Genomic DNA, 21,728 nt, shown 5'->3' on the forward strand with positions numbered 1-21,728 from the left:
TTATTGTGATTGTCAGTTACTTATGCTGGATCTAGCTGAAAATTTTGAACTGAAAGAAAAGTTATTTATATCTACAGTAAAAAATAAAGTCTTTTACTTTTCAAACTGTGCATGTAATAGGTCCCATCTCTTCCAACCAGAAGCTGTACCTATGAATCTCTTACACATACCAATCCTGTATGATTGTAGCCAGCACAAATGAGCTTTATACTCACATACTGATCTGTTAAATTCACATACTCTCACACACATGTGTATGTAATTTAGACCCAATTTTCTTGTGCCACGCGAACAAATTGGAAAACGTTAATTTAGCTGGCCAGAGGTGCTTTCATCTGTATTGCCTTGCAGCTATAGAAGGTATCCACACCAATGTCCTGCAAATAGCTGACAGTCAATAATTGATGATGGACAGGAAGCTGTCTAAAAGGGGCTTCATCCTCCCATGATTGCTTAGTTACAGCAAGACAGAAGAGATAATTTTAGCATCATATTTGAATCCTATCTGACAGTTTGGAAACTAAGAATTCAAACCTGTGCAGACAATTAAAAAATGCTTTTTCTTGTGGTGTGACATTAAATCATACCTACTTGTCATTACTCTGTGATCCACTAAGAAGGTTGGCATGGGCTTCTTTATCTCCTTGCTCTCCAAAGTCTCTTTATTACAACCTTTGTACAGCAATATTTATTTTAATTAGGAAGAGGTGATACAAGCCAAGGTAACTTGTAATAGGCGTGCTCAGTAAAAAATAAAAATCTTGCAGAACAAAACCTCATACCAGTGATAAAAATGGCTCAGAGGGCCCGACACGGTGGTGTATACCTTTAATTCCCCAGTTCCAAGGAGGTAGAAACAGGTGATTCTCTGAGAGTTCAAGACCACCTGTCAAGGCCACGGAATGACACATCGTCTCAAAAAAAAATTCTATTAGCACCTATAAGTTGGCCTGCCCAAGAACTGACTAACTTACTGGGACAAGCTCACAAATCCCCATGTCCCAGCCCCGCACAGCTAGGTAAGTCTGCCTCTCAGCAGAGGTCAAGCGTGAAATCCAAGTAGAAGACACCATCTCTTCCATAGGTACAAACTGTGCCACTTGGATCCCATGGTGCCATCCTGCACACTGGCCTACCTCCTATGGGTTCAGAAGTGATTTACACTAATGGGCAAAGAAATGGATAAAGATTCCATTTCTTCTTCTAACATTGAGACTATAAACCCAAGTATAGCTTCTAACCTCTGAAATTAGTTAACAAGGAGCTGAAGCATTCACACGTGATGAGGATGGTGACAATGGCAGCAATGTGCTTACATACCCCAGGTCTAAGCATTTGCTTGTATCGGGCCCTTTTATGCATGCTTAACACATTATTGTTTTAATCCTCACAATGACTGTGAGTGTGGTGCTATTACATATATGACCTTAGAACATGCCACTGTTAACACTGAAGACTAGGATTTCAACCCTGATCTGCCAGAATCCAGAATCCACTGACACTATTAATTATATATCTCATTAAAAAAAAATTTGTCGTCCATTACTGAACACTTGTGGTGGTTAACTTTTGTCATTGTATGGGTGCATTTAGTGCAGACGCTGGTGGCTGTGGACATCTGGCCCCAGCGTCTTGAACCGTCCAACATGAATGCATGCTGGTGACTGCAGGGAACTCCAGACCTACAACCTCAGACTGGGCTGTATCATCTGTTACCTTGTCCTGAATCTTCCAGCATCTTTGACTGAGGAACTTCTGGTTTCCCGGCTCTATAGTGTAGAGACAGCCATTGTGGGACCATTAAGCCTCCAGTCAAATAGTTGAACATAATGAATCCCTTCTTGGCCACATACATACATAACACATGCATATACACACCACACACATACACAAATGCACATGTACCATACACATACATATACACATGCACATATGAACATATACCACACACACACACACAAACACACACACATACACACACACAACTTCTATTCATTCTTTTCTTTTAGAGAGCCCAACCTCCCCAAAAATGTTGTTCAAAATTAGATTTAAACTTGGTTTTGCTGTCTACCTCACTGGAGCTATATAATTACTTAATACAAAATAAATTCTCCATATTAAAATAAACAAGGGACACATTGTTAAGTGGATATTTTAAGGGGAAAAAACCCTGTATTCATGAGTTCAGACCTAAAGGGAATAAATTTTATTTCACAAAGCGCTCTGAAAGTATAAACATAGATTGTTTGTATTTTTGCTTTGGGGACAGCTGCATCAATTGCTGTCCCCAAAGCTAAGGATTGTATGAAAGGCACAATACTATGTACTCTTGGATCTTCAAATGTCACCTCTTCAGACATTTTCCCTGACCTGTCTGAATAAGGCATGACCTAATAAGCCTTATGACCCTATCAGATAAACCATCAAATACCTTCTGGAAAGGTGCAGAAAAGGGAAAAATGGGCTTTGGAGGACAGACCATTTTTAAAAATAGTATAGATGGGAGTTTTGGCAAACTGTTCTCTCATCACTGACTGACAGGAGAGGAAACTTGTGCCATTTCCAGGGGGCCATTTGCCATCATCTAGTAAAGCGAACATCCCAGGTCAAAAGTGGGCAGTGGGTTTGAGAGCGATTTCCCTGGAGAAGATATGCAGACGGCTGACAGATGCATGAGAAATTGTCCAACATCAGCCGTTATTAAAGAAATACACATCAGAACATCAGATACCACTTCCCACCCATCAGCAGGATGACAACTGAGAAAAAAAAACAGAGGAAAAGCCACGTGTGTTGATGAGAATGTACAGAAATTAGAACCCTGATGGTTGTGTGCATGTGTCTAAAGTTGCCTTGCTACTGGGGTGGGGGGGGGGGAGCAAGCAAACAAGCAGTTTGGGAGCTCCTTAAGGAGTTTGGCATAGAATTACCATGTGATTAAGTCATTCCACTCCTAAATATATCCCCCACCCACCCACTGAAGCCAGGACTCAAATACACACACCCAAGTCATAAAAAGCCAAAAGCCTATTATTAGATGAATAGATAAACATATATGGTATAGAGACACAATGCAAATGAAATAAAAAGGAATGGAATACTGGCATGTGCTGCATTGTGAATAACTTTAGAACAGGATGCTAAGTAAGCCGCCCACAAAGAGGCAAGTGTGGGACAATCCTAGTGACATGGTGCCCCTGCAATAGGTTAACTGGGACGCTGGCAAAGCAGACTAGAGGACATCAGGAGTTGGGGAGGATGGGGATGAGAAATAGGGGGTTAATAATGCACGAGTAGAGTTGCTGCTTGGAGTAGTGAAACGTTTGGGAGGTGGATGAAGGTAACAGATGCACGGCACTTGAACTGAACAGTTGTTTAGTACATCAAATGGTTAAAATGATAAACTTTATGGTATGTTTATTTATATATGGACACATGTATCCAAACACATGCCCCAAAATCCATCGTAAGTAATAAGTATTTAGCTGTGTAAACAGTGCTTGGCGAGCAAACGTATGAGACTATTCTAAGACATTAAATATGATGAGGTAGACTTTTCATGTACAAAAATAATCCCCTATGACATTACTGGTTGTCTTAGGGTTTCTGTTGCTGTGAGGAGACACCGTGGCCATAGCAACTCTTAGAAAGGAAAACACTTCACTGGGGCTGGCTTACAGTCCAGAGGTTTAGTCCATTATCATCATGGCAGAAAGCATGGCAGCATGCAGGCAGACATGAGCACTGGAGAAGAAGTTGAAGTTGTAGAAGTTCTACACCTGAGGATCCACAGGCAGCAGGAAGTGACAGCCACACTGGGCATGGCTTTAATATCTGAGACCTCTAAGCCCACCCTCAGAGGTCACACCTCCCAATAGTGCCACTCCCCACGGGGCCTATGGGGGCCATTTTCTTTCTAACCACATTGGTTATGGAGACAGCAAGTTTCATGATACATGTAAAGCTGATTCAATTGATACAAAAATCTAAATTTGTGTATACACATATTTCTAGATATTCTCCAAATGCTAATGGGATTTTCATGGCATAGTGGTTATGAAGTGATTTCTTTTAAGTTCTCTTTATAAATTTCTGCACCAGCTGAAGTTTTCTAGCAAAGAATACTTTTAACCAAAGTAATATTCCATTATAAATACTTTTTCACATGATTAAGGCAGTGAGGTCCTCTGTACTTGTGGTTAGATACACACACTGTGTCTCCGTTAACACAGCAAAACGGTCAATGAATGATCCCAGAGAGTCTCAGAGGAGAGGCACATACCTCAGTAAGTGGTGTTGGCTCTCTGTCGGCAGAAAACAAAGCCATTATTTCAGAGCAACATTCGAGGATCATGTTCTGGAAAGAAAAATATAACGGTGATTCTGGTGTCATCGAGAAAGTAGGCCATGTTGATTATTAACTCGTTTTGTCTTATTTTATGTCACTCAACCCTTAATTCCAAGCTGTGAAAGAGAGAATTGAAGTCATTCGCTCAAGTCATCTAGGCTCCTTGAAAGCATACGAGGTAGCCAGAACATAAGCGCTGGGCTTAACCATGGCTGTCTATTGCTGTAGCATACTCTTCCCCTGGACATTTACTGTGGAGCTGCACAGTCGGCAGAGGAATGGCAAGCACAATAGTTACACCAGAATAAGGTTTGGGGAAATGACTTTTCCATTGAGGAGAAATCCTCAGGATGAAGAGATGCAGATCTCAGGGGCTAGAGGTGAGAAGTTTAAGTAGAAAAGAATGGGTGGCAGTTGGGAACCGAATCGAAAGGGTAACGAGAGAAGAAGGAGGCAACAGCGTGTGGACACCGTTGCTGACGGCCTGGCATGGCCTGCCTGTAGGGACCCAGTGGCCTTTGTGTGTGGACATCTGACCTCAGATGACCTCACCACAGGTAGGGCTGACACAACCAGACTCGCTAGCATTGAGACTTCGTGAAGGAAACACAACCCTACTAGATCAGTGGCGGCCATGTGAGCTGCGAGGTAAGATGTGGAGGTAGAGAAGGCGGCGCCTGGGTTAGTGACGTGAGCTGAGGCAGAGGAAGAGGCAGACATGAGAGAGGGTGTCCGCCATGGGTCTGAGCGCAGGTTTGGCCCTTCATTCCCCAGTTCTGTTTCCCTCAGGCTCACTGGGCTGTGTCCGGTCATCCGTCACCTGCAGGCTTCCTACGCCCTGTGAGACGTCACTGCCCTTTCCCGCCCACATCCATTTACTTCAGCCAGGGCTCTTTTCCTTTCCTTACAACTAAAGGGACGAGGACTACAAGGTGGGAGTCTGGGGCTGGGGAGGGGGCTCTGGGGTGAAGCACTTGCTCTTCCAAAGGACCTGGGTTGGGCTCCCAGCACCCATGGGGTGGCTCAGAACCACCTGGGGCTCCAGTTCCAGGGGCTCTGATTCCCTTTTTCTGATCTCTACAGGCACTAGGTAGGCATGCGTGTGTTGTGCAGACATGTGCAGGCAAACCACTTACACACATAGAAAAATTAATTTTTTTTTAAAAAAAAGATTGTCAGAGCTAAGCTCTGCCCACCTCAAAACACTGCCAGCGCCTAACTCTGCAGAAGGCAACAGTTTGTTTCGATGGTTGTATTAATATACATATGCGCTGGCACTCAGGAACAGTAAAATGATAGAAATATATTAATTTTTAAATCATAACTGAGCAATGATGGTTAAAACCTTAAAATAAAAATCAAATGATAATAGACCTTGGCATTCTAAACCAATTTTAATAGCTTTAATAAATACATATACATAGAAATGGTCCAATTAGAGCAAAGAAAAAAATAAGAAAAAAAAAACTAAAGCTAATTCTTAAACTTAACAAATATATCCAAGACCTTCTTCTGGGTGCTGTGGGATCCGAAGGTGAAGAAACAGACCCCAGACTCACAGGTTTTGGTGAGAAGACTAGGTGCCCAAGAAAACGAAATGGCAAATAGTCCCTGGTCAGGATATGTGTAGTTATGACGTGCGGTAGGATCCTAGGGGTGGGAGAGCAATCCTTAGTGCAACGACTAAGGAGCACTCACTGGAAGAGAGCTCGTGTGCCCTGTGCCCTGACAGAGCAGAAGGGCAGCTGACCAGCTACACCACTGAGGAACACAATGCGGTTCCCCCTCCCCCATACCATTGATTGCCTGTATCTCTCCAGGGAGGAGGGGAATCATAAGTCCCCACCCCCTGCTCCATGGTGGAATGCTACTGGGCCTGTCTTGCAAAGATTTTGTGCAGGCAGACACTGCTGTTCTGAGTACACGGGTGTCACAGTCACACCCCGTTAAGGCCTCTCTCTCATCCATCCAGCCTGTATCTTCTTCCTGCCCCCCTTCCCTGACATTCCTGGAGCCCCAGAAGTGGTGACACAGATGTCCCACTTAAACCTGAGTCCTCATAGCCACGTGCCCTCAGCCATTCCACCAATTATCCCTACCCATGTTCACGCAGACAACCCCAAATAAATAGAGCAACCACAGACAAACAAAACTCCATGGAAGTGGGAGGGGCCTCCTTGAGAAGAAGGAGGTGTCGGCGGGAGATGACGAAAAGACGTTATACATATCATGTGAACATTATATTAACATATAATTGTGTACGATTACATAAAGATACAATGAAATCATGAAAGAGTAAGTTAAAAAAAAAAAAAAAACAGACAAGCCAAAAAAGAGAAGAATTTGAACTGGTTGAGAAAGGATGCTAAGGCTGTGATGTGGTTGGGTACATGAGCCAAAAGCGACGGGCAGTCAAGGAACACGGGAACCCAATGTGTGGTCTTTTCCATAGCAACTGTGGAGGCACGAGAGTTGACAGATAGGTTGTTTACGACAAACAGCTCACATAGAAGTGAGGGATCTGAGCTTAAACTGTGGGAAATTAGGCAGGAGGAGAACAACGATGCAGATTGTATGAAAAAAATGTAACTCTGACCGCTGTTGGAAGGTGAGCTGGCTTGGGCAGCTGAGAGGGGAAGAACAATCGGCTAGGAGCTATTCACTGTTTGAGCTTGAGGCCAGCTTCACAAGCCTAAAACAGACAGAGCAAGGGCGGGAGACCCAGCACTGACCACTACACCTGATGACCTTCTCGTTTCTGGCCCACATTTCCATCCAGAGGGGAGCAGGCTTCTACGCCTGCTTATTCATATACTTGGGCGTCTCACTGGATTCTTGGCTTGCTAAAAGTATGCTTTCTCTTTATAAGGGGATCCAGTAGCAGTCATGATGGCTTACTGCCATGGTTTCATCAAGAGCCATCAAGCAAAATGGCTTCGTCCATGCCATTTGTCATCTCAGAGACAGATGAAGGGAGCGGGTTTCCTTGACAGATGCCTTCTACTGCCTGTCTCGACATCTATCAAACGGGGATTTTGCCTCAGCGATGCTGTATTGCTCTGGCTGTGAGGCAAACTGCACACACACACACACACACACACACACACGCACACACATACACACACTGTGGAATTGGTTGGCATGTAGGTCAGAGTTTTGGGCCCCTTGTGTTACCTTGCTACCACAGACTCGGGAAAACACTGAGCTTGCTCCGCACTCCTTGACAGAAAGTGGTGAGAAAGTGTGCTGCTTCCCTTTGATAAGGGTCAGAGAGAGGCGAAGTGACCCCTGGCCAGACTTTGTCCCTTTCCTTCCAAAGAAACCCCCAGGAATTCCGAGATTCGCTGGACCTCTGAGCAAGTCCAACACACTAAAGCCAATTTTTACACTTAGTCGGAATCCTCACCATTGAGAGAAATGCTTCCTGCCTTCAAACCTCTGCTCCCTCTGTTTCTCACCACGAATATCATGTGGTAGGGTAAGATGCCTGTTCAAATCCCCCAAACCCAGTCTGACTTCCCCACAGACCTTCCCTACATTGCCAAGTCCATTCACTATTAACCCAGTCATTGTCCATGGGCTGCCCTCTGCAGGCCACGCAGTGGAGCAGGAATCAGGGAGGAACAAGACAGTTAACCTCAGGAGCTCTCCATCCAGGGAGGGAGCAGGGAAGACAGACTCCTCCAGCAACCTCAGGAGCTCTCAGCCCAGGGAGGGGGACCAGGGAGATGGCCTCCTCCATCACTGTGTGGTAAGGTCAGCCTGAGCCGCTCCACCCTGCTCTCCAGATTCACCTACATGCTCTGCCACATACGCCTTACTGTTCCCTAAATGTTTGCCAATCGTGGTTCCTCAGAAAGAACAGAGAATGCTAAAACCAGAGTGTCTTTTTTTCTCCAGGCTTCTGTAGCCATTTGGGGCTTTTAATATTATGCTAATTTTCATCCATTTATACTGTTTGGGCATTCCATAAATAATTGCTGAAGCAACCTTATGCATTTTGGCAAACATATAGTAGGCTTCTTATAGCAACATACTCTCACCCCCAAATGAGGTGTTTCCATCTTAAAATCAGCACGGCTTGCAGACATATTTCCTACTTTTTGCTCCTTTGTTTGTTGATTTGTTTTGTTGAGACAGAGGCCCAGTAGCTCAGGCTATCCTTAACTGCTCAGGCTATCCTTAGCTAACTATGTAGATGAGAAGGATGACCTTGAACTCCTGATCCTCTCACCTTTGCTTCCCAAGTGCTAGAATTAAAGGCATGAGCTACTGCAGCCAGTTTTATGGTGTGCTGGAGAACGAACCCAGGGCTTCGTTCATGCTAGGCAAGCACTCTGCCAATTAAGCCACAACTGAGTCCTTTCCCATGTCGTAATGTGCCAATTCTGCTTGCTGTAAGTGGAGGAGCAATAGAAATCAGTCATTCTGAGCCACTGCTCCTGTTAGAAGTGACCAGAACACCTGCTGGGTAGCCTCCCTAATCTATCTTAAATTAACATCTGTGTTCCAAAGTCCCTGGCTTATTCTGGACCTGAGGGACTTGGAAGAGGAAACAATAAAGGAAAATAGGAAGGACCTGAAGAAAAACAAAGGAGGGCATAGGAATGAACGCAACCCACACCCTCACAGCAACCAAAGGCACTATTGATTTATATCCTTAGTTCAATAACCTACCAACAATATAATATGTAATAGAAAAATCCCATTTAGAAGCCATGAATTCCTGTCCAATTCCAGAAGAACTGATCTCGTCAAGTGTCCTAGTTCGCTTCTAATTAGCTCGAAGTGAGAATTGCCATGACGACAAATTTAGTCCATGAGATTTTATATGAACCAGAATCTAGGTGTTTTAAAGTGCTGCTTAATACTGTTGAAAAAAAGAGAAAAATATGTTTCTTCTACTTCTTATAATTGCTGTGAACCAATTCACTTGCCAATTCATCTCCGAGCAAAAGAAATTCCTTCTATTAGGTGATAGAGGCTTATCTTCCTTTCACATACAGAGCCAGTGGGAGCTGGAACATGCCTAAAACAACGCTAAGGAAACACAAAGCCAGGGAAAGAAATGTAAAAACACCGAGGAAGATATCAAGATCGAAGAGGGCTGGTTCCTCTGCGGTGGCCCTCACACACCAATCAGAACATGAGGGCAAGTTACAGGCCTTGGCTAAGGCAACACAGGTCCTCTGGATTCCTCCGCCCACCCCCATGTCCCTATTTATTCCTGACTTGTTTATGTTCACAGTCAACCTCCTGACTCAGACATTTGTCTTCTGATGATGAATTTTCCACCTACGTTGACCGGGGTCACCCTGGAAACTCTGGCTCTGTCCAAACAGCCTGTCTTTGTGTGAAAGGATTATTTATTTTAGAGATGAAAAGAAAAATAGTCCTAGAAAACGGATGAAGCAGAGAGGCAGAACACAGTCTGGAGTAACTTCCTCCTATCATAGACGTTTTCCTGCCTCGGACAATCAAAGCTGAGAAGACAGGCAGATTCGGAAGGAAACGGTTTTCCATATACTAACCATGGAGAAAAGTACTAGGAGAAATTTAAGCAAAGAATATTCTAGGCTGTGTCCCAAAGACAGCACTCTGGTACGTTTGTGACTGGGGAACTGATTGGGAGTGCACTACAAAAGACGAGGGCCAGTCAAGAGAGCTGAGTTCTTCTTGAAAGCAGACACGAGAGGGCAACGCGCTCTTCGTGAGAGAAATGTATAATCTGTATCTCGCTCTGAAATCTCCTGAGTTTGAGATAGTGGGAGCTCTCTGACCTATTGTGAGATTAATGCCGCACTCCATTTATCAGTAAGCACAGGAAGCATGGGAACATCTGAGGCCTCTGAAAAGGATGAAGTCACGTGGCGACATCTGAGGCCATCGAAAAGGATGCGCAGCTCGAATTCTAAGACATCTGCTCCTTATAAATGCTGGCAGAGAGAGCAGAGGACTTAAATGCTGGAGAGTGGCATTCTACAAAGGCTGCCTGGGCTCCCCTGACGGCCTCCCGTATACACGGGCTACTAACCTGCATAATAATAGAAAGGAAAACTCATTTTTGCTAGTAAATTGAGACGGAAAATGCCAACAAATATCCTCTGAAAATCAGAAAGGTTGCTCGTCCTTACACGTTCACCCATTAAAACTGTAATAGATGAGCTAAATGAGAAAATGGAGAGCCATGCAAATGTTATTCTTTGTGAATTAAAGATGTTTTTTTCTTGGTGACCTGTTAAAGATTCCTGGCCAAATTACTCAAGGAAACAAACGACCTCCTATACTAGAGCAAAGATCCTGCAGGCTTTCAGAGAAGAAAAGCAAGGAAGGGACTCAGACTGACACAGCCTCAATCAGGAGAGCAGCAGGGAGGGCCAGATCCAGCCTCACCAGCTGGCTCCGAGGACAGACAGCCTAGTGGAAAGGACAGCTGGAGGATGGGGAGCCCAGGAAGGAAATGCGACTGAGACACTAGGTGGTCAGTTTGAGCTCTTTAGTCAAAAATCTCCGGACAAACACCTGACAATTCGGATGCAGTAAGTGGGAAACAGTGAAGGATTAAAAAGAAAAAAATTAGTCACAAGAAACCAACCATACCAGAAAAGAAAGCAGCCGAAGGTCTTCCTGCCCCAGCTGATAGCACTTTTTACAGGACTATAAAAATATAAACATTAGGTATGGTTTCCAATACCCGCTGTGATGTGACAGCATTCAGAAGGGAAGGAGGAGGCAGAAATTGGGAAGAAGGGGGCAGTAAATTTTCCAAACCATAAAATATCCAAACAGAAAATCAATAGCATCTAAAATTGACACAAGAAAACGAAAACGATTGCTGCCTGCTGCTAGCAGCACTGGGGTGATATTCTGGATTTCCTGCTTCCAAGCTGGTCATGAGATCATTGGCGCCGATAGGATGAGACTTATTTGACCAGCGAAACATTAGTGCATGGGGTATGATAGAAACGTGAGGGACAATGTATGGTCTGTCCCCTTTCTTCCCTACAGGATGTATGTTGGGTGAGAGCTGAGGAGGTTGCGTGGTTGGCCAAGTGTTTGCCTTAGAACCAATGGGGACCTGAGTGTGAGACCCAGAACTCATGGTAAAAATAAAAATATAAGAGCCAATCATGGGAGTCCATGCTTGCAATTCCAGTGCTCGGGAGGTGGAAACAGACGATCCCTAGGGCTCACTGGCCACCAGTCTAGCCTGGCTGGTGGGTACCAGTGTCAGTGAAACCCCTTGTCATGATAAACAAGGTGGACAGCATCTTGAAGAATGACAAAGTTGAGAGCAACCTGTGGCTTCCACATGCATGCACATACTCCCACATATGTGGGTGCATGTGAATACTTATATATGCAAGAGTTGGACCATATCTGGTAACATAAGCAGAGAAAATGGAAGGTCGGACAACTGTGAAGCTCAAGATTAGTTAGTTACACAGCCGTGCTCTAACACAGCAAACAGTGTGTAACTTAAATAAGGATGTGTAATGAGATCCATCCCACAATGGCAAGTTCATTTGGCTGTCACTTAGCAATCTACTTACTTCCATGTCTGTATCAACTGGTTTATCTTCAGGTTGTACGGATTCATATATATTTTCATTTGAAGCAACTTCTGGAACTGACGGTAATGATAGCTCCGCTATTTGTGCAAGATTAGACAGTTTCTCATGAATTGCGATGACCCTAAAAATAGCAAACACACACACACACACACACACATATATTCATTTTATTTGAAAAGTCAAGAGGGGTGTTGGTTTTAGAATCAGTAAGATTTATGAATTCAGCCTTTATTTATTTAAAAGTTAAGTGTCTGAATTCCCCAAATACCATCGATTCAATCATTTCTTCATTCAACAAACACAAAGAAACACACGTGATGTTTATACATATTTATGCACTTGGGTTGACATACACTACCATAGGGTAAGGGCACAGTGACAGAAAGATATTTCTCTGAATTATTCTGAATGAGCAAGGAAACTCCAGTCCATCAACAGAAGACTCACTCTCACGTAGACGTGAACGACATGGAATGGCTGTGCAGTTGACTCAAGGAGAAAGCTGTGACAAATTAGCAAGAATTTAAAAGGCCAGTAAATGACTGCACACGTGTGTGTGTGTGTGTGTGTGTGTGTTTCTGTGTGTCTGCGTATCTGTGTTGGGGGGTGGTAGGGGCAGAGAGATAAAAACAAGAGCCAAAGAGGAGGCAGGAGCATTGGTGATCATGCTACAGAAGGACAACGTCAAGGGCTTGAGGTCAGTGAAGGCCGGATGCTCTGAGGGCAGCGTAGACCAGCAGAGTGGAGATCAAAGGCTTGTAGTCGGAAGAAGCTAGGTGAGACCACCTGCATGGCTAAGTGACTCCACCCTATAGGAACAGAATGCATGTGCACATCTTCACGCAGGGCAGGAGGCACATTATTGTGCAAAATGATCCAAAGAGCAGAATGGCAAACGAGTATACACCAAACTTCAGCTTCCCAGTCTTCCATGTTATCTCTACTCACAACATGGAGTACAATTTGATTGTTTTCATTGATAGTACATACGTACGCACACATACATATGAGAATTTTCATATATAGTGTCTATATTTTCTGTCAAAGGGTAACAATTAAAACATAAAGATTTGTCATTACGTTTGCTTGGACCACTTGTCCAGTAAGAAGAGAGTACCATCCAATCATGCTGGGAAAGCTGTCTATTGTACTGGAGAGAGAGAGGGGAGCCGGGACTTGGTGAGTCATACTTAGCTCCTTCACAGGGAACCTGACCAATGTCTTGGTCCTTCCTCTATCCCTAGACGGGCCTGCAAGTCAGTTAGCATCCTACCCTGAGATTCCTCTATGGCAAGGCCGCCCTAATAAAATCCATTTCATGCCATTCACAGGGCATTTTTAAAGACAAAATAATGTATCTGAACATGTTTAACTTTAAAATAGCTCACAGAGGGAATAAAGCATCCTAAACCCCATTCTTCATTAGAATACTTAAAGAAAGAATTCTCATGTCGTTTCAAAATCCACATAGACCTGAGGGTACATCCCTGTAGTACAGTGCTTGTCCCACATTGTAGTTAACCCCCAGCACCTCCAATGAATGCATAGCCTTCTATTACCATACTTGGGGTTGTAATAAGAATAAACTAACCCTTGACAAAGGGTCGCAGGTTGTTCCTGATCATCCTGAACCCGGAGACCACAATGCCTTCTTCAGAGTAAATGCTCAGAATACATCACTCTTAAGAGTGACCCAGTGCCCAGCAAAGTGTGCTGGGCTTTGCCCATTCCCGCCCTGTTGCTCAGTCATGAGGGTTTGACACCTCCCTAGCTTTTCACCTTGCTTGAAAGAAAAACAACATTAGGTGATGCTGACCGGCTACATTAGGTTCAGTCCTCCCGACTGTGCCTGCCCAATGGCCTGACCCCCTTCTTTCTCCAGCCATCCCTTGCTTCCCCTCGCTCACTCTTCCCCTCTTCACCTGTCTGTCCCCAAGGCCAATGTCTGGTCCAGCTTTTGGACTTCCTGCCTTGAGCCCACAGGCAAGTGTCTATCATTCTCCCTAAGCCCTGAGAGCTCTCCAAGGTCCTGTTGTCCCTAAGGCGTGGACACTCTCCTAGTCTGCCAGGGCTGGAGGACAGGACCCTGTGGGAAGCAGAGACACGGGTTAAGGTGAAAGATGACGACATGCAGCGACAGTGACCAGAGAACCTGATTTCTGGTCGCCAAGGTGTAGCGGCCACTGAGAACTAGCCGGAACTTTGACTTGCAGATTTCTGAGAACACGGAGTCTTTCTCTGTGGCTGTAAGAGAAACAATTAGGACATGTCTTTCCCCGGGAGATGAGGAGGTGGATGAGGACAGGCGAGGTCTCTCTGTCCATTTTCTCTGCCACAGTCACGCTCGCCTTGTCTTCAGCGCGAGGACAAGTGGTGACAGTCAACAGAACACAACCCAGCCCGAGCGAGACAAACTCTCCTGGGTCCGGGGAGAGGTCATCCCGTGAGACAAGCTCAGTGACGAGGGCTCGTCTCTGTCTGAGTGGTTTACCGGTGATCACAAACCTGGCCACTTTACAAGAATTTTACTTGTAAATTAAATTTAATTTAATCAGAATTTTAAAAGAAACCTCTCGTTGGTGCCTTTCTGTTCTGCAGGTTTTATCTTCGCGTTCGTTTTGTGGTTTTCAAAGGAAAATTGAACACCTGGAGTGTTTCAGGATTTACAAGAAAAATGCAAAATGCCCCGATTCTGTGGCTTTGGACCCTGATATGGTTTGGGCTTAGGTTCCCCAGCATTTCGATTTAAAAGGGAAAAAAATAAAAGCGGGGCGGGAGGAATATTGACTAAATAACTGGAGGTCTGCCAGCTTTTGAGACAGCTCTTGTTTTATTCTCTTTCATGAGAAGGCAAAGAAGTCCCAAGATCAGAAAACCATGGAGCATGAACAGGGCACTCCAGGGAGACAGACAGGCAGAGTGTGACTCCGTCCGCACGGCTCACCAGATGCCTGGTGGGGCAGGCAGCAGGTGCCAGGACACACCTCTGCTGCCAGCCTCCCAACGCCTGTTCATCCGTCATCAGAGAGGCTATCACCCCCCTCTTACAGGAAATGGAGGCTGAAGGTGTCAGGGTAGTGGGCAATGGAGTTGAAGACGAGCAAAGTGAAAACATTGCTTTTAAACCAAACACAGAATTCGGTTAAAAAAAAAAAAAGATAGGAAAACAGAAAATAAGTAAACAAAATTTAACAACAACAAAATAATTAAAAATCTTTCTTGATGGATGTAAAGAGAGGACTAGACCCAGCTAAAGGGTTTAATTTGCGGAACAATATAAAACGTGGTTTGGTACAGAAGGAAAGGAGACAAAGGAGATTTGGGATTTTTTGCAACATCATAAAAAACCAACGGCCACCCCCCTCTGCCCCATTTTTAAACCTAAATTAACTGGATTGCTTGGGGGATATTTAGTTTCTTGAGTTATTTCTAGCTCCTAATCCTCCATCCAGCACAGAGCTCTGAAAGAGTTTTGCTCTGTCTGTGGGCTGTCCCTTGGCTCTGGTGACAGTCGCCAATGCTATGTAAAAGCTTTTTAATTTCACACAGGGTCACTGCTGTTGTTGATGTCATTCCCTGAGTGACTGACGTCTCTCAGAGAAAGCCCTTGCTGTTTCCTTCACACGGAAGTGCTTCTGCTTGTTTCCTATAACAGGTTTGCAGCTCATCAGGTTTGCATCTTTTAGCCAGGGTAAGAGATGTGTGTGGACCTAGTTCCATTCTTCTTCATGCACAAATCGAACTTTGCTGAAGGCTGCCTTTTCTCTAATACGTGCTTTTGGCATCTCTGCCAGAACTCAGGTGACTGTAGCTGTTTTGGCTTAATTCTGCGTCCTCTCTTCTATTCCACGGATTCTCATGTCTGTCTGTGCCGACACCCATGCTGTTGCTATCATGGCTCTATGATATGGCTTGAAATGTACCTCTAGCATTGATCTTCTGCTAAAATTGCTTATCAGTTCCGAGGTTCTCCTGAAGTCTTTAGGGTCTCCTCTGCACAAGATCATATTGTTTGCAGACAGGGTAATCTGGCTTATCTTCCTATTGGTCCCCCTTTTGTTTCCTGCTCTTGTCTTATTGCTGTGGTTCAGAAACCAATGTGCATCCTGGTCTTGTTGACTTTAGTGGGAATTGCATCGAATAGTTTTTCCCGTTTTGTATAGTATTGGCTGTAAGTTTATAGAATATAGCCTTTGTTATGTTGACACATGTTCCTTCTATCCAAGCTTCTTCCAAGTTTTTATTATGAACACATATTGGACAGCAAAATGGCAGGTACCAAGAGAGTTTGCTTGTGAGTCTGCAAACCTCTGTTCACCGAAGGAGGTTTAACCAGGCAGTCTGAGCAATCGGGAGCTCCATATGCCACACCTGGGTGACAGACACACATTAACTGAACGGGCAAACCTTTGCCCTTTCCGACGAGGCATCACCTCAGGAGATGTGGCAAAGGCAAGTGTATACTCTAGGCTGCTCATCAATCACATGACAGGGCCTCTCTGTATCCCTGAATACTCTAAGGAGGGACCCCACACAGGCCTGGATTCTCCTCAGGGCCCCAACTGTGCTGTCTTTCATGGGAGTTAATAACTCCCTGAAGAATCTATTACTTCAGAGGAGAATCCATCTTGGTATCCGTCTTGAACCCATAAACCTGAGACCTTACAAAAAGCACAGTGCAAATGTTCTGACACTAGGCCCTGAGCCCCTCTACGGCTGTGCTCATTCGGATTGGCATCAAAGCACCACCCAGCTGAGACCCTAAGCTTTCCCTCTCTGTCTTCTTAGAATTCCTTTCTTTCTTTACTATTCGGACTGATTTCTTATCCATCACCATCCCCAGTTGGCTTCCTGACAATGATGTCTACTTGCCTGTTCAGTGGAATCCAGGAGGTGCCGACACACAGGCTGTTCCCAGTAGGCATTTTAATATCAGAAATCTTCAGGGGCTTCAAGTTATATGCATACAATAATAAAACCTAGAGAAAAAGAAGAGCATACAAAAACAGGCATCAAAACTATGCCCGAAAATTCCATCACTCTTCCTTATTGAAAAGATCACCGTATTTTAAAGAGTTTCCCTGTAGAAAATAATTGAGTTTTCTTTCTCTGCCATTTCAGTTTGAAGAGGAATATGAGATGTGCAAGGCTAATTTGCTAATTTGGTTATGGTAACACATTCTTGAAATCCCAGACTGTGGGGAGCAGAGGTACAAGAATTCAGAGTTCAAGTCATCCTAGACTACACAGTGAGTTCAAAACCACAACACACTGCCTAGAAAAAAAAAGTACAGATATAATTACATGAAAATACATGCTATTTGGAGTAAGTAGTGTTTTGCACTGCAGTTAAATTTAAGTTTCAGCATTCGCAGGCTCTCTGCAACAAGCACAGATACCTGGTGGATACACAATGTTTCCCGTTACTTCTCAGTAGGTGCACCTTCCCTGACAGTTGGGTTACCCACTCCCATGCACCCATTTACAATGCTCTCCTCTTCCTCGCTTCTCCATTTATTTCAACCCCACACAGCGTCATAGGCCTCTTTAAGACGAGGAGGTGACTCGTGCCCCAGTAATTTTCCTGCTGCTTAGATTTGGATAATTCTTAGTGCCAGCTCCAAGCAATGTAACCTCTATGAAAAGCTGCGGCCTCACAGAATGTGAGAGTCACAGACCCTCCCGTCACTTTCAAGGTTAGAAAGTGGAAGCCCAGACTAGCCAGGCCCGTGCACGGACCTCCACTTCCATGCAAGTCAAAGTGGAGACTGAAGGGGTAGCTTTAAGCTGTAGATTCGCAAAGACAAAAAGGGAATGAAAGAGATGGGATTTGGCAGCACTTTGAAGAACAGAGCGCATTCGGGAGATTCAGAAGAAGGGGGGTGTGCCCTGAGTGTCTTCAAAGGGCTTGCCAGCATCAAGCACGACCTAGAATGGGGGAAACTCCAGCATTAGAGGGCCAGGCCAGGCCGCTGAGATGGCGAGAGCAGGTGGGACTGCAAACAGAAGCGCCAACAGCCCTCACAGGGGCCCTTCCTAGCCCAAGTGGGGAGATTCAGCATTTCCCGTGACTCTATTCCTGCGTGACCCCTCTCCCCAACTCTGTGCTCTGCAAATGTTAAATCAGACCTTCGATATTCATGGCTTTAGTTCCGGGGGCCAGTGCTGGGGGAAATATCAGAATGCATTATGATTGTGAGATATCTATGTACTTGGCCGCATCAGGCTGAGGCGTATTCGTGTATTCTCTCTCGGATCATTGATCAATTAAAAAGAAAAGACCCACCAACACTGGCATTTCAGCACCCTCTCCCTTCAGTTACCCTGCGAGGAAGTCTATACATCAATAAGCCTGGAACTGTGTGCTTTCAGTGCCTCTCCAAACAATCAGCCAGCCAAAGGTCCTCCAGAGAGAAAGGGAAAGGAAGAAACCAAAACTGTACTGATATTTCATTTGTATGTTAATAAATAAAGCTTGCCTAAAGTTCAGAGGGTAAAACAGCCATACTGGCCAGCCTTTACAGGCCAGGCAGTGGGGACACACACCTTTAATCCCAGTAGCTACACTAGTTTGCCACAGAAACCGGGCGGTAGTGGTGCACGCCTTTAATCCCAGCCCTAGAAAGGACTATAAAATGGGAGGAGACAGCTCTCAGACTTGGTCTCATTCTGAGATTCCTAGGGGCAAGACCACTATTTCGGATTGCAGTAGGAAAGAGCCAGTGACTGGCAGTTTTGTTTCTCTGACCTTCAGGCTGAACCCCAATTTCTGTCTCTGGATTTTTATTAATTGTGCTAATAAAACTAACAGGAGAAAGGCCCTCAGAGGATCAGACATAAGACGGAACAGCAGAAACTACCAGTGACCACAACAAACCTGCAGAGGGAAAGGCAACAAGCCCGTGGAAAAGGGAGATGGAGAGGAGACAAGGTACGTCGCGAAGGAGGAACACAGGGTAGGGACAAAAGAATATTGTCACCACGAAATAAGCTATGAAATATCTGAATCATAAAGATGAATCTGTCACTCCCAAAAGTCAACCCTATAGTCAAATCATAGATAACAGGGAGAAAAGGAGAAGAAAAGTCAACTTTGAACCTCTTAGGTTCACTATCCGAATAACAGATATTCAGGAATATACAGAGATAGCCAGAGGGAAGACCCTGGCATAGATGAAATCTCTGGGGACTGAAAATGTGATGTTCCAAGCTGAAAAGAGCGTCATCAATATCCAGCAGAATGGATGGGAGAAGAAATCAAGGCACGGTGTAAAGTTTTATCATGCATGGGACTGAAGAAAGACCCCAGAGCATCCAGGATCACAGAAAAGGCCCAGCAGCTCGCTGGGTATACATCCAAAGGCGAGAAAACGATTCAGTCAAGGCAACAGCTGCACTCTGGTGTGTAGCATAGCACCGTCCTCAGCAGCTAAGATGTGGAATCGACCGTGAATGGGTAGATAAAACACATTCAAAACAGGACACCGTGAGGACTTTAGAATGAAATCCTGAAATGTGGGATGTGAGTGAGCCTAGTAGATAGAATGCAAAGTAAAATAAGCCAGATGCAGAACACAAACACTGTGTGGCATCACTCATGTGGAATAAAACAGGAATCTCATAGAAGGTGACAGTAAGCGGTGTTGATCTGGAGGTCCAAGAGAGAGTTCTCAGATGTTAGCTCGAGTATATAGACAGACAGGAGGACACTGTGTGTGCGTAATGTGCGTGTGTGTGTGTGTGTGTGTGTGTGTGTGTGTATGTGTGTGTGTGTAAAATAAGCAAACATACAGACAGAAAGTAAATAGCTATCTGGGTGTTTGGTGCAGGGAGAGTAGTAGTAAGAAATGGTATAGAGAGATGGGAGTGGATACTGATGGTTAATGAATATCTTTTTAAAAAATATTTTTATGGTTTATTTAACTTTATTTTATGTGCATTGGTGTGAATGTGTCAGATTCCCTGCAACTGGATCTTCAGACAGTTGTGAGCTGCCATGTGGGTGCTGGGAATTGAACCCGGGTCCTCTGGAAGAGCAGTCAGTGCTCTTAACCACTGAGCCATATCTCCAGCCCGGTTAATGAATTTCTTATGTGGGGAAATGTGTGAGGCTGATTACACTGATAGCTGTGCACCTCTGTGAACCTGCTCAGAACACTGGAATCTACAAATCAGATAGGTGAACTGTTGATCTATGAACTGTCTCAGTAAAGTTGTCTGTCTGTCTGTCTGTCTGTCTGTCTGTGGAAGGGAGAGGTACATGCATTCGTACATGTCCACGTGTATATTGGTGTGCAGATGTTTGTGTGTGCATGTACACATGCATGTGGAAGCCAGAGGTTGACATTGGCTGCCTTCCTCAGTTGTTAGTCACCTCGTGTTTTGAGACAGTCTGTCACTGACCTTACGGCTTGCCAGTTTGACTAGATCAGACATCCTCCCATGTAGCTGCTTGTCATTACGCTAGGATTTTGTTTCTCATGTAGGGGCTTGGAATCTCAACTCAGGTCTTCATGTGTGCACAACACTTTGCCAATGGCACCATCTCTCTAGCCCCATTGTTTTTTAAATTTTAAAATATCAGCGCAAATATAAACAGAATTCAAAATCATTTGTGAATGCATGCTTGACATTATGCATTTACAACCCTTACTAACTAAAAAAGTTTTCACTTCCTTTTTGATTCAAAGAGATTAATGAACAGACAAATACAAATATATATGAATATATTTAAAATTATTTAATACATAATAAATATATTTATTTATTAGCCAATATTAATGTATGTTAATAAAATATTTAACATGTAAGCAAGAGAGTCTGAGTGTGAGTTGACAAAAGTTTCTATAAACACTGAAGTACAGCGTGATAAAATTATCATAATAACCATTCTGAAAATGGAAATAGATGTGGGGGGGCAGAGAGGAGAGTGAAGAGGAGATGGAGCCATTTCTCAATAGCAAAGTAAGCTTGCCAGAGATCGCGAAGGAATGGTTCACGTGTGCTAAACTATGTATTCTGTGTGAGATGTGGCAAAATATTTTTCATAAGATGATGAAATCTCCCCGAGAGATTTGGCCAAGACCACATATTGTCTTATGCTGTTTGCTCTTGCTTTGAAAGTGTTGTCCTTGACTCCAGGACCATAATTTAAGATTCTCAAGAACAGGAATATTATCTTGTACTTTGGAGCAATTTTTTTCCTTATTTGTCCAACTGATATCATTATGTCACTGAACTTTCCATTATGTCTCTTAGGGGTCAATGAAGTTCCCTGTAATAGTCTGAAAGAAAATGGCCCCCAAAGGGAGTGTCACCAATGGGAGGTCTGGCCTTGTTGGAGTAGGTATAACCTTATTGGAGAAAGTATATCACTCTGGGGGTGGGCTTTAAGGTCTCCTATGCTCAGGCTACACCCAATGAAACAGACTACTTCCTGTTGCCTGCAGATGTAGTTCCTTCTCTACTCTCAGCTCCTTCTCCAGTACCACAACTGCCTGCATGCTGCCTTGTTTCCTACCATGATCATAATGGGCTTGACCTCTGAACTGTAAATGAGCCACTCCAATCAAATGTTTTACTTTCAAAAAGCAGTAGGAACCCTAACTAAGACATTCCTTAAAGCATGTGAATGAAAAGGTTTGTATTAGATGCACACTTCAGATTCAGGTCAAAGGCTTTCTTCCTATTCGTGCCAGCAGCTTTTTGCAGCTTGCATGCAGGTTTGAAGCTTTTTCCACCTGAGTTTGGTACAGACTGCTGAAGTCAGTGGATAAATGACAGTGTGAAGTCAGAACATCCCATCA

At 44.3% G+C, this 21,728-nt stretch overlaps 1 protein-coding gene across 1 annotated transcript in view; it reads right to left on the minus strand.

Moving 5' to 3' along the window:
* Positions 1–21,728, minus strand: part of Cfap54 (cilia and flagella associated protein 54) — a 281,209-nt gene that overhangs the window by 17,463 nt on the left and 242,018 nt on the right. The window contains exons 65-67 of the mRNA XM_038314435.1: positions 16,795–16,901; positions 11,902–12,043; positions 4,283–4,357 (exon numbers count right to left, since the gene is read on the minus strand). Coding sequence (XP_038170363.1) covers positions 4,283–4,357; positions 11,902–12,043; positions 16,795–16,901 — 324 coding nt within the window. The remainder of the gene's footprint in view (positions 1–4,282; positions 4,358–11,901; positions 12,044–16,794; positions 16,902–21,728) is intronic.

This window comes from Arvicola amphibius, chromosome 17 (genome assembly GCF_903992535.2).
Source record: "Arvicola amphibius chromosome 17, mArvAmp1.2, whole genome shotgun sequence".
NCBI classification, from domain to species: domain Eukaryota; kingdom Metazoa; phylum Chordata; class Mammalia; order Rodentia; family Cricetidae; genus Arvicola; species Arvicola amphibius.